Genomic DNA, 11,895 nt, shown 5'->3' on the forward strand with positions numbered 1-11,895 from the left:
GTAAAATTTTATTGATACCACAATTTGGAATCACATACTACCTAGGGGTGTTCCAGAGGGTGCAACCGACCACCCCATGCAGTCAAATCTTTTCTGCGGTGTGGGTTGAACAAAGTCATTTTTTCTGGGTCCCTGCGCCTTGACTATGGGGTGCATCCTCGGGCAGGATTCAGACCTACAATGTATGACCTCCTGATAAGTAAGAATGTGTTTATGTTGTGGGTGTTGTATGCAAAATAATGCTTTTACACCAGTATGTAATTAATAAAATAATTTCATACTTAAAAGAGGAGTAGTAGATAGAGCTTCATCTTCTTAGGACTAGAGGAGGAAACAAAAGCGAGCTGATGCGGTCAATGTCTATGTCTTGGTTGCCATAGATACCAGGCAGGACGTTCCCCGTGGACACCCTCTTCAGTAGGAACGTGGTGGAGGACTATGTGGATGCGGCAGTCAAACAGGCCATCCAGATCCACCTTCAGCCGCCGCCCGGCGACATCCTCGTCTTCATGCCGGGTCAGGAGGACATCGAGGTCACCTGTGACCTCATTTCAGGTAGGGTCGAAGGTTGAAGGTCATGTTTCCGTTTGTTGCTACATAGAGGATAGAGTGTGGGCACACAGTAGCATAGAAGCATAGGAAATGCTGAAGTAGGATGCCAGGTGATATTCATGATATGGTATACACTCTATGTCCATGATTTGGCATTACTTCAGTGTGTAAGTCAAAAAAATTGGACAGGAAATTCCTCTGCCTCAATCATGTGTTGGTAAAGAAAACTCTCATTTCCCCTGCTTTCACAGTGAAACACAACACTAAGTGAAATGTTTCAGTAAGCAGGCAAAGAACATCTCTTGCTCAAGAGAATGATGTAGAATAGGCAAAGTCTGAGTTTGCATGTACATGATGTCTCCTACCAAGAATACTGTATTTGCCACATACTACATACAGCAGAAGCTTTTCCTGAATTTTCAATATGACATGTATTTTTGTCAGTATTGGTTGAGGTGAGGGATGGTATAGTATTGGTTGAGGTGAGGGATGATATAGTATTGGTTGAGGTGAGGGATGGTATAGTATTGGCTGAGGTAAGGGATGGTATAGTATACAAATAATGAATGTTTATGAGTGCAATGGACAGAATATTTCATGAGGTGAAAGATGAAATGATCCATTCAACTCGGCTGCGCCTCATTGAATGGATCAAACATTTCATCTTTCACCAAATGAAATATTCTGTCCATTGCATGAATGAAAAACATTTATTATTTGTTTTATGTAACGCCTGAAAGAGATCCTTGTCCTTTCATGTTTTATTTATTTAGAAACAATAGAGAATCTGAGATCGCGAGAGTGCTCACTTAGCGCTTTACGCTAGGTAGTGCGCTGTTGCATACGTACACTGCAAAACACAAGCGTATACGCGTAGTATGCCGGGCTCTCAGTGAGGGTGCAATGGAGCAAATCGTATGGATCAAAAATTGCACGGTAAATGGAACCACAATTGCACGGATGATGACGTCATAGTGAAATGGGCCGAATAATCAATGTCAAACAACCAGTCAAATTACAAGGATCTCTTCAGGCGTTATATAATATTGACTGAGGTGAGGGATGGTATAGTATTGGTTGAGATGAGGAATCAGCTTTTAACTTTTTATGAGATATTTAGAAACCACTGTATGAAATTTTAGAGAACATGCAATTCTAAGGGGAATTGAAAGTTTTCTTTTTCATGAAAATCGGTTTTGAAATGACTGAGATATCAAAAAAAAAAAAAACTAACAAGGTAAAACAAAGCGATCCTGATAAGAATTGTGGCCTGTTGAATTTTATTAGGATTGTTTTGTTTGGATATCTCAGCCATTTCAAGACCAATTTTCATCAAATAAACTTTTACTTCCTTTAAGAAACACATGCTCTTTCATATTTCATAAGAGGTTTCTCCTTATCTCACAAACACACTTGCACACACACACACACGCACACACATGCACACACACACACACACACACACAATTGGAAACCTGCAGCCCCATCTAAACTAAAACTGTACCATTTCTGTAGTCAACTCTGAATATTTCTCTGCTGTAATCAGATTTTCCGACAGGCCTGTGTCCTGATGAAACTTTTTTTCTTCACTTCCCTCATTAAAACCAGAACGTCTTGGGGAGCTGGAGAATGCCCCTCAGCTGGCCATTCTACCCATCTACTCTCAGCTGCCCTCCGATCTCCAGGCCAAGATCTTCCAGAAGGCCCCTGATGGGGTGAGGAAGTGTGTCGTGGCCACCAACATAGCAGAGACATCACTGACAGGTGGGTTGGCGTATTTGAATGGTTCATTTAGTTCTGACTATCCATCTTTCAGTCTCTCTTTCATTCTGCTTTTGCTTCTTTCTATATTTATCTCCCTCTTTCCTATTACTGTAGAGCAAGATAATTTTGCAGCTTCGTTAAGAGGAGCCGACAGCCTTTTTCGCGGCATGAAATTTTTGCCAATTGTCATTGGCATTCAGTGCATATAGTGTAGACAACAACTTTCGTGTGTTCATTTTTCAATTCGCAATTTGCGAAATCAAAATGCATATAAACATTCCTTGCTTTGCCGTATCTCTCACTTCCTTGCTTTCTGCTTATTTAGTGTCTGTATGTCTCCACATTTCTCTGTCACTGAGTGTCTCTTCTAGTCTGTTATGTTCCTCTCTTCTGTCTCTCTCTCTCTCTCACTCCATTTCTTTGTTTCTATCATTATCTCTTTCTTACCTACTAGCTTTGTCTCTATCTGATGCTTTCTGTATTATATTTAGTGTCTGTATGTCTCCACATTTCTCTATCATTTTTTGTCTCTTCCTTTCAGCTGTATTCCTATCATTCTTTTTTTTCTCTCTCTCTCTCTCTTTGTTTCTCTTTTTATCTTTATGTCTCTCTCTCTCCTGTAATCTTTGTCTCTCATGCTTTCTTTCTGTATATCTAGTATATGTATGTCTCCATATCTCTCTGTTACTGTATAATTCTTCCTACAATCTGTTATATTCATATCTTCCTTTTCTCTCTCACTTCTGTTTTCTCTCTCCTTTCCCTCTATCCACCTTTGCCTCTTGAATATTTGTCATCGCAGTTTCTCCATAGGTATCTCTGTCTCCTTGCTGTCTCTTTAACGGCTTACTCAGTCACTATTCATCAGGTACTCAGTAGGTGTTTGATGCGAATAATTGCAGATTTTCAGTCTCAACGAATGTGAATGCTTACTATTGACAACTTGTTCAGCTGGTTAAAAAAAAAAACATCAGCAACACACACACCACCATATCTAATTCTGTGGATATAAACTAAACAAACTAGCAACAGTATACAGATATTCAACTTAATCAAGTAGCCCCCCCCCCCCCCAAAAAAAAAAAGCAACAAACAAACAAACAAACAAAGAAACCAAAAACTAGAAGTAAGAATGTGTGATTCCATAAATCACAACAATTGACAGAGTTAACAGTGAATGCAAGATAACAGTAAGGTTGATTCAGGTCTCAAGCGTGTAAACTCTGTATTCATGTTTCCCTCTTTGCAGTGGATGGGATCATGTTTGTGGTGGATGCCGGATACTGCAAGCTAAAGGTGTACAACCCTCGTATTGGTATGGATGCCCTGCAGGTCTACCCCATCAGCCAGGCCAATGCTAGGCAGAGATCTGGGAGGGCTGGCAGGACTGGACCAGGGTAAGAGCATGATGATCTCTCTTATTTTTGTTTTTACCTTTTGTTTTGTTTTGTTTTTTTGTTTTATGTCGTGAGGTTCATGGATCTCTTATATCTCTTTTCTATATGCCCTTTCCCTGTGCTTTGTGTTGTGTCTGTTTTTTGCTGATGTGATCTGCTGTTTTTGTCCTTCTACTCATCCCAACTTTTGCCTCTGATGATATGTTTGTCACTGTAAGAGAAAGAAAAGAAATTGATACACTCTTCCTTCTCTCTCTCTCTCTTGCCCTCTCCCAGTAATCTACATTTTCTGTATTTTCTGCAAAGGCATATTGTTGGTATTTCATTATGTGCTAAGCAATCCTAGATCTTTCTCTTACTGTTCTCCACCATGTATCTCTTTTCCTTTTTCGACATTATCTCTCATTTTAATATTTTCAAAGTGATGACTGCAAGCCACATTAGGATTGGTAGTGACACCCTGCTGTCTCCATGTTGCTTCAAGTGCAGTCAGACAGGTTGACATCGGTTTTGCTGTAGTGTGTCAGATCCTCTTACTGTAAAATGAGGAATCTTCATGTGCATTTTAATTTCACAAATTTCGCGAGCGCCAACATTCACGAAATTGAATTGCACCCGAAAGTTCTTGCCTACACGATATGCATTTGATGCCAGTGGCAACTCGCAAAAACTTCATGCTGCGAGAAAGGCAGTCGGCTCCAATTTTCATGCCGCGAATGTATCATGTTGTACAGTAACCTTTACTGCAGTCTCCACATTATGGGTACTGCGTAGGCTTTAGAGGGGGGAGGGTGTGGTAGTCCTCTGAATTGGGTCAGACTTAAGAGAATACTTCCTTGCAACTGTGATTACATCTTCAATCACTTAACTTGGCACTCTCTTTAACTAGGTGAAATCTGTTCACACTCACTCATCATCCCTATGCAGTTAAGCAGAGAGTTTAAAATGGCATACATTAGTCAAGATTCTAGTATTGTGTTGCAAGTACTGAGCATATTCAAACTATAACTTGAAGAGCTTAGATGTTTCTTCTCGTCTCTTGGAACCCTGCCTGCCCTGCAGTCAGTGCTACAGGTTGTACACGGAGAGCGCCTACAAGAACGAGCTGCTGACCACCACGGTGCCGGAGATCCAGCGGACCAACCTGGCCAACGTGGTGCTCCTCCTCAAGTCTCTAGGGGTCGACGACCTCCTGCTCTTCCACTTCATGGACCCGCCTCCACAGGTGTGTAATACCACCAGCAGGAGAGGGCGGCTGTAGGAGAGTCGTGATGACAAGGATGATTGGTGTACTCAAGTTGGTGGTTGTGATAACCATTCTTGATGACAAGGATGTTGATGATGAATTCCATGGTAGTCATACTGAGGATGATGATGATAATGGTGATGACAGTAGTGATGATAGCGGAGTTACAATGTACAGCAAGAATGGTTATGTGAGGATGAAGGTGGTAACTGATGATGACAGAGATGACAGTGCCAGAAATGATGCTGTCAGTGGTGGTGGTGATAATGGTAACAGCGATGATGGTGTCAATGGTGATGTTGATAATTGTAGTAGTGATGATGGTGATGTTAATTGTGTTTGTTAGTAATGATGATAGCAGTGATAATGATGTCAATGTTGGTGGTGATGATGATGGTCTAGTGATGATTATGTAAGTGATGGTAATGATAATGGTAGCAGTGATGATGTCTGTGATGGTGATGATGATGGTAGCAGTGATGAAGATGTTATTGGTGGTAATAATGATGGTAGCAGTGATAATGCCAGTGATGGTGGTGATGATGTTACCAGTAATTATGTAATTGATGGTAGTAATGATGGTAGCAGTGATAATGATGTCAATGGTGGTGGTGGTGATGGTGGTGGTGATGATGGTAGCAGAAATGATGATTTCATTGGTGGTGGTGGTGGTAATGGCAGCAGTGATGATGTTTGGTTGTTGTGAGGATAGTAGCAGTGATGATGATGTCACTAGCTGTGATGATGATGTCAGCAATGGTATGGTAGCTGTGATAATGATGTCACTGGTTGTGATGGTGATATCAGTGATGGTAATGGTGATGGTAGCAGTGATTATGATGTCACTGGTTGTGATGGTGATGTCAGCAATGGTGATAATTATGTCACTGATTATGATGATGTCAATGATGGTGATGATTATATTCGAGATAATGATGTCACTGGTTGTGATGATGATGTCAGTGATGGTAATAATGGTTATAGCAGTGATATTGATGTCACTGGTAGTAATGATAATGGTAGTAGCATTGGGGATGATGTCTATGGTGATGGTGATAGTTTGAGTTAGGGTGATGGTAGTTGACTTGTGGTGTTTATCCTTATGGTTGTGATGGTGGTAGTATTTTAATTTGGAGGGATGATGGTCAAGGATAGCGAGAGCTGCCGTGTGAGATAGAGATTGTGATAATGATGTGATTGGCTACATAAAACAGATATATCAAGTTATGCTTTTTTGTGTAGGAAGACACAAAGACATCACATGACCAATGCAACGTTATCTTGATGTTACAACTATATGTCATAAAACATATATTATGCCACTTGTTTACTTGCTTCCTTTACAGGACAACATGCTGAATTCCATGTACCAGCTGTGGATCCTCAGCGCTCTAGATAACACAGGTCAGCTGACCCCCATCGGGAGACAAATGGTGGAGTTTCCCCTGGACCCAGCCCTGTCCAAATTCCTCATTGTCGCGTGTGAGATGGGGTGCAGTGCCGAGGCCCTGGTATGTATGTCTGCACACAATCTGAATTTCAGTCCTGTGCAATTGTAAATCTTATGCCAGAAAATTAAGGGGGTACAAGAGCGTTGGCCCAGTCTTTTTCAGCAACCCTCTCTTTCTAGAAAATGATGAATGATTAAGACTGATTTTTCATTATTTTTAGAAACACAGGTATTTTTTTTTTTTTTTTGCAAACAGCCTCTAGCAGTTTCAATGATCAGAAATCTCAAGCATATTCATTCAGAATAGTGTAGCTTTAAGAAAAAGAAAGATTTTGCTATTTATAGAGAGGATAAAGAGATTTCTATTAGATGAAGTAGGATTAGGAAAAATTATACCTGTTGATAACCAACTTTGTTTGATACCTATTTGAAAATGAACTCACAAGTCCAGACACGTGTAAATTCATCTGCAGCGTATACAGATTTGTTCTTTAAGAAGAAAAAAAAAAAGAATACTCTTTACTTGTCACAACTTTCTGAACACTGTATCTAAAGATTTTGAATGAGCTTAAGATTTCTGTAAGCCATTGTTAGAGGTATCTGTTTGTAAACTCTTCCATCCTGTATTGATGTCATGCAGACCATCGTGTCGATGCTGTCCGTGCCGTCCATCTTCTATCGACCAAAGGGTAGGGAGGAGGAGAGTGACCAGGCCAGAGAAAAGTTCTCTGTCCCCGAGAGTGACCACTTGACCTATCTTAATGTCTACCAGCAGTGGAAAAACAACCAGTGAGTGTCAAAAGTTTTCATTTCCTGCTACTGAGAGTCTCTTTAGCATTTATCTGGTTTTAACCCTTTGAACCCGAAAGGCCGGAAAACCGGCCGTGTGCGCAGAACGTGCAAATACCCTAAAGGCTGATATACCGGCCAGAAATCATGTGACTTTGATAACTTGAGTTTTAACTGTCAGGTGACCCCCTTAATACGACGCCATCTATACAACGATGTGGAGAGATTCTTCGGTCTATACTGTCGTTGATTACGGTTTGGTTTAGATTTGCAAGTTTTGAGCTATAAAAATGGCAAAAAGATGCTATTCTGCAGAGGAGGCTCGTGCGATAATGTTAGGTGAATCATCTGGTGATTATGAGGAAGCTATTGACAAGTCATATTATAGTCAAAGCAGTGATTTTGAAGATGAAACGGACACAGATGCTGCACAAGGTGATGTACAATCTCAGCCGGGTACCAGCGGGGGAAATAGCAGCTGGGATGCCGTTAGAGCTGGAGCTCGAGGTGATCATGTTGGTGATCGTCGAAGTCAAGGGGGCGTGGCACAGTCAGGGAATGAGATTGTTGTTTTTATAGCTAACATTACTATTGTTGATTATCATTATGATTATAACCATTATTGTCATACTGAGCTATTATTGCAGCTCAAATAAAATTGGAGTAATCATAACCACACTTCACAGACCTGTGGTAATCATAACCACACTTCACAGACCTGTGGTTATTTGTTTTTGTTGTATTTTTTTTGTATGCATTACCAATGTATTCAGTCATTTAGCAGAATATGCTCAATATGTGCAAATTATGCAGGGTGAGGGTCACGACCATCTCAAATAGTGTGGGGTTCAAAGGGTTAAGCCTTGATCAGTTGATCAAAGGCTGAGTTTTTCACTCAGCCTTTGTAGTTTAGGCATTATGCATTAAGAATGGCTCATGATCCATGCGCAAAAATGCAGTGTACAATACAGGCAACTCCTGGTGTAACAAAGTTCTCAGGATTGGGGATTGTGTTTTCATTTGTATCAAAATTTCTTTGTAACCAGAGGAAAATTTGCACCATAGACTTTAATGGTAACAATTTGGGACCAAAAATTTTATTTCATTGTTACAAAATTTGTTGTATCCATGGTTCTTATAGCAGGAGTGCCAGCCTGTATTTGAAAATTATTGTGATAATTTGAAGTGGAACATATGGGTTGGAAAAAAAACGACAACAACAAATGCATCATAGCTTTCATACTAATGGAGTCCAAGGAGCATTCCATTTCCCTTCCAAGTTTGGTAGACTATAGTCTTTGAGAACTTGTCCCTACGTGCATGCGTTTCCTAAAATGTCGCCCTCTACAGCTACTCATCGGTGTGGTCCTCCGAGCACTTCATCCACGTCAAGGCGATGCGCAAGGTGCGAGAGGTGAGGCAGCAGCTGAAGGACATCATGGACCAGCAAGGGATGGAGCTGGTCTCCTGCGGCTCTAGCTGGGATTTGATACGCAAGTGCATCTGTTCTGCCTTCTTCCACCAGGCAGCCAAGCTAAAGGTGAGATTGAAGAAAACTTAAAGAAAATTTCCTGTTTTATTTTCTGCATGACAGCGACTTAAGAGTTTGGCTTTGTCTGGGTGTTTGTCTAGGGCTAGTGAGGTTTTTATTTGTAGTTCGTGTAATTCATTTTGTAAATTTTGTTTCATGTACAAAGTAGAAGATCAATGATATGATATGTATAATTATTTTACTACGTTTGGGGGGAATGCACCTCACAAGCATTGCTTCTTCAGCATTCCTCCCCATCTCCTGCATTTTGTAAACTTCAGAATGTTCTCTTTGCTTTTTGCTTTTCCACCTTATCATTTGTTTATCCATAAATTTCATTTATCATATTTTGTAATATTGACATACATATGCACTTGTATTTTATGCGGAAATGAAAATGTATTTACAAGTTCTGTTGGAGATGGAAAAAATAAATGAATGAATAAATGAAAAAACAGTGATAAAAAAACCACTCTAACTTGTCATCTAAGCCATATCATTCATCCTTTCTATTCTTTTTTTTTTTTTATTGTTGTCTATGTTTTACTCTCGTTCCTCCTCCTCCCCATCTTCATCCACTTTCTTCTGTTTTCATGTTTGTCCATTGCCTGCCTCCATCCTGCCCTCCACCTATTCCTCTTCTTCTTCTTCTTCATCATCATCATCATCATCATCATCATCATCATCATCATCATCATCATCATCATCATCATCATCATCATCATCATCATCATCATCATCATCATCATCATTTTGGCATGTGGTACAAATTCCTCACACATTTCCCTACACATTGGCTCTTTGCATGCCAACATTACCGTGGTGATCACACACACATACATGTACACACAGAAACACACATCAAAGAATGACCTATCAATTGGTCATTTGTTAACCTCTAGTTCCCAACAGGACACATTGCTACTGTGGTGAAAGTTTATTTTGTGTTATTTACAGTATATGTATGTTATTATTTTTCTTTCTTTTTATTGCCAGGGTATTGGAGAGTATGTCAATGTTCGCACAGGCATGCCATGCCACCTGCACCCGACAAGCGCCCTCTTTGGCATGGGATTTACACCAGAGTACATCATCTACCACGAACTTGTCATGACCTCTAAGGTAAACTCTCCTGCACTTATTCTGCAGCTGTCATTCCGGTTAATTTGCCCTCATTTAGAATGCTGTTGCATGTTGATATCTTGCAATGTTACTTTTTAGCGAATATGATGTAAAAGCAATTGACCAGTCAGATGGCAAGAATCTTTTTCAGTGTTTTATGAAATGTGACATCATGTAATGTAATGTAGTGTAAATCTGTATGTGTTGTGTGTTGCCGTTCTACAGGAATACATGCAGTGTGTGACAGCAGTGGAAGGGGAATGGCTAGCTGAGCTGGGTCCCATGTTCTACAGCATCAAGGAGAAGGGCAAGACAAGAATGGTGAGTAACCATAGAAACAGTTTTATTCCTCCATCTAAATGGCTGTTTTCCCCCATTCCCACCCATTTACATTTTTGCCAGGTGGTAGAGCAAAATTTGGCAGTAAATCCTGTGAAGTTTAACAAGTTCTATCTGAAGAGTAGCCTGTGGTTATGCTGTTATCCACTCAACCTATATGGACTTTGCAGGACTTTTCAAGAGTGATACGATGAAAATTTGATACAGTTGAACCTCTCTTATCCGGCCTCCCTTTATCCGGATCTCTCTATTATACGGACGCAATCTCGCCGTGATTTTTGTTTTAATAATTACGGGAGGAAAGGGGGATTCCTAACTCCTTGAGAACTCCTACACAAACACACATGAATTACATATTACTTCGAACATGATTAACATACATTACATCAAATTTCCTTCCAAATTGCTTACCTTCAGACATTTTAACATCCCCAAACATCCCCAAATGTAACAACGAAAGTTGCAGTATACACATTACTACATGTGGTACTACAATTCGCTACATCAGTACATGTGTATGTATATGTACGTGTATAAAGCATTGAGTCTCCCGTATCCGGCCAAATCCCTTATCCGGATGAGCCCCGGTCCCGACTTGTCCGGATACGAGAGGTTCAACTGTACATGCTTTGTCATAAACTTATCATCATATTATCCGGTTTGAATTATGTTGTGTTGTTCACAATCACAGTCAAGGCTGTGAAAAAGCAACCAGCATATATCGTGGTCAGCATAATAAGACAAAATGAACAGAAGGAAAAATACATGTTTGATTAGTTCGGATGGGTTTAAGTTTAGCAGTCTAGAGTTTGTATACCCAGAGTTTTGTCAAATCTGTGATACATAAAACTTTGCTAGCTGTGTCACATTGTACTTCACGTCACTGCACAATATTTAAACTCACTACTTTTGTCAGTAGGTGCAGTATATGGTGTTGTTTATTTGTTGTTGTTTTTCAAAGACATCTCTTGGCTTTAGTGAGTGAGGTTTAATGGGATCAAAAGTACATGTTGGAATATGACTTTATGACTGTCCAGAATTGGATTGGTCAAACTGTGTTGCAAGGGATTCTAGTACTTATACCAGAAGTCTGGCTTGTCAAAAATTACTGTTTATATCACATTTCTAATCAAGAAAGTCCTCACATTTTGCATTGATTGCAAGAGTTGTCCGCAATGTAATAGGTGGACAACTGTTAGTGGACTCATTTTTTCCCTCCTAGCATAGATGGTACAGTAATTTTAGTACATACTCTTCATTTGTTAATTACCACTAATTTTCATAATCAACAAGTCTTGTACCAAAGAACATTTGTGTGTTTTTCTTATTTGTGTGTTCTGTGGAAGAGATATGAAAATGATTTGAATCGAGATACTTTATGCCTGAAACGATGCTTTGATCAGGAAGATAGAGGAGGGAAGAGTGCATTGACATTGTTCCTGCCTCGGTCGTTTTATATTCTTCCAGGAGGGACGACAAGCAGCCAAGGCTGAACAGTCCGCCATGGAGGAGGAGATGGCCCTAGCAACGGAGGAGCTACGGGCAAGGAAGGAGGAGGCTACACTGCGGCGCATCAAGACATCCAAGAGGTGAGGCATCCCTTGTAAAGACAGTGTAGCTCTGCAAACCCATACACGTATGAACCATAAAGCAATCAATGAAGAATGAATGTTATACAGGGGAACCTTGTCATACCGAGGACCTA

At 40.2% G+C, this 11,895-nt stretch overlaps 1 protein-coding gene across 1 annotated transcript in view; it reads left to right on the forward strand.

Annotated features, from left to right (window-relative positions):
• The window catches only part of LOC140233197 (pre-mRNA-splicing factor ATP-dependent RNA helicase PRP16-like), a 33,520-nt gene that overhangs the window by 18,790 nt on the left and 2,835 nt on the right, over positions 1-11,895 (forward strand). The window contains exons 15-24 of the mRNA XM_072313311.1: positions 381-555; positions 2,161-2,316; positions 3,566-3,713; positions 4,776-4,938; positions 6,306-6,470; positions 7,050-7,198; positions 8,549-8,738; positions 9,726-9,851; positions 10,077-10,172; positions 11,658-11,779. Of these exons, the coding sequence (XP_072169412.1) occupies positions 381-555; positions 2,161-2,316; positions 3,566-3,713; positions 4,776-4,938; positions 6,306-6,470; positions 7,050-7,198; positions 8,549-8,738; positions 9,726-9,851; positions 10,077-10,172; positions 11,658-11,779 (1,490 nt within the window). The remainder of the gene's footprint in view (positions 1-380; positions 556-2,160; positions 2,317-3,565; positions 3,714-4,775; positions 4,939-6,305; positions 6,471-7,049; positions 7,199-8,548; positions 8,739-9,725; positions 9,852-10,076; positions 10,173-11,657; positions 11,780-11,895) is intronic.

This window comes from Diadema setosum, chromosome 9 (assembly GCF_964275005.1).
Source record: "Diadema setosum chromosome 9, eeDiaSeto1, whole genome shotgun sequence".
Taxonomy (NCBI): domain Eukaryota; kingdom Metazoa; phylum Echinodermata; class Echinoidea; order Diadematoida; family Diadematidae; genus Diadema; species Diadema setosum.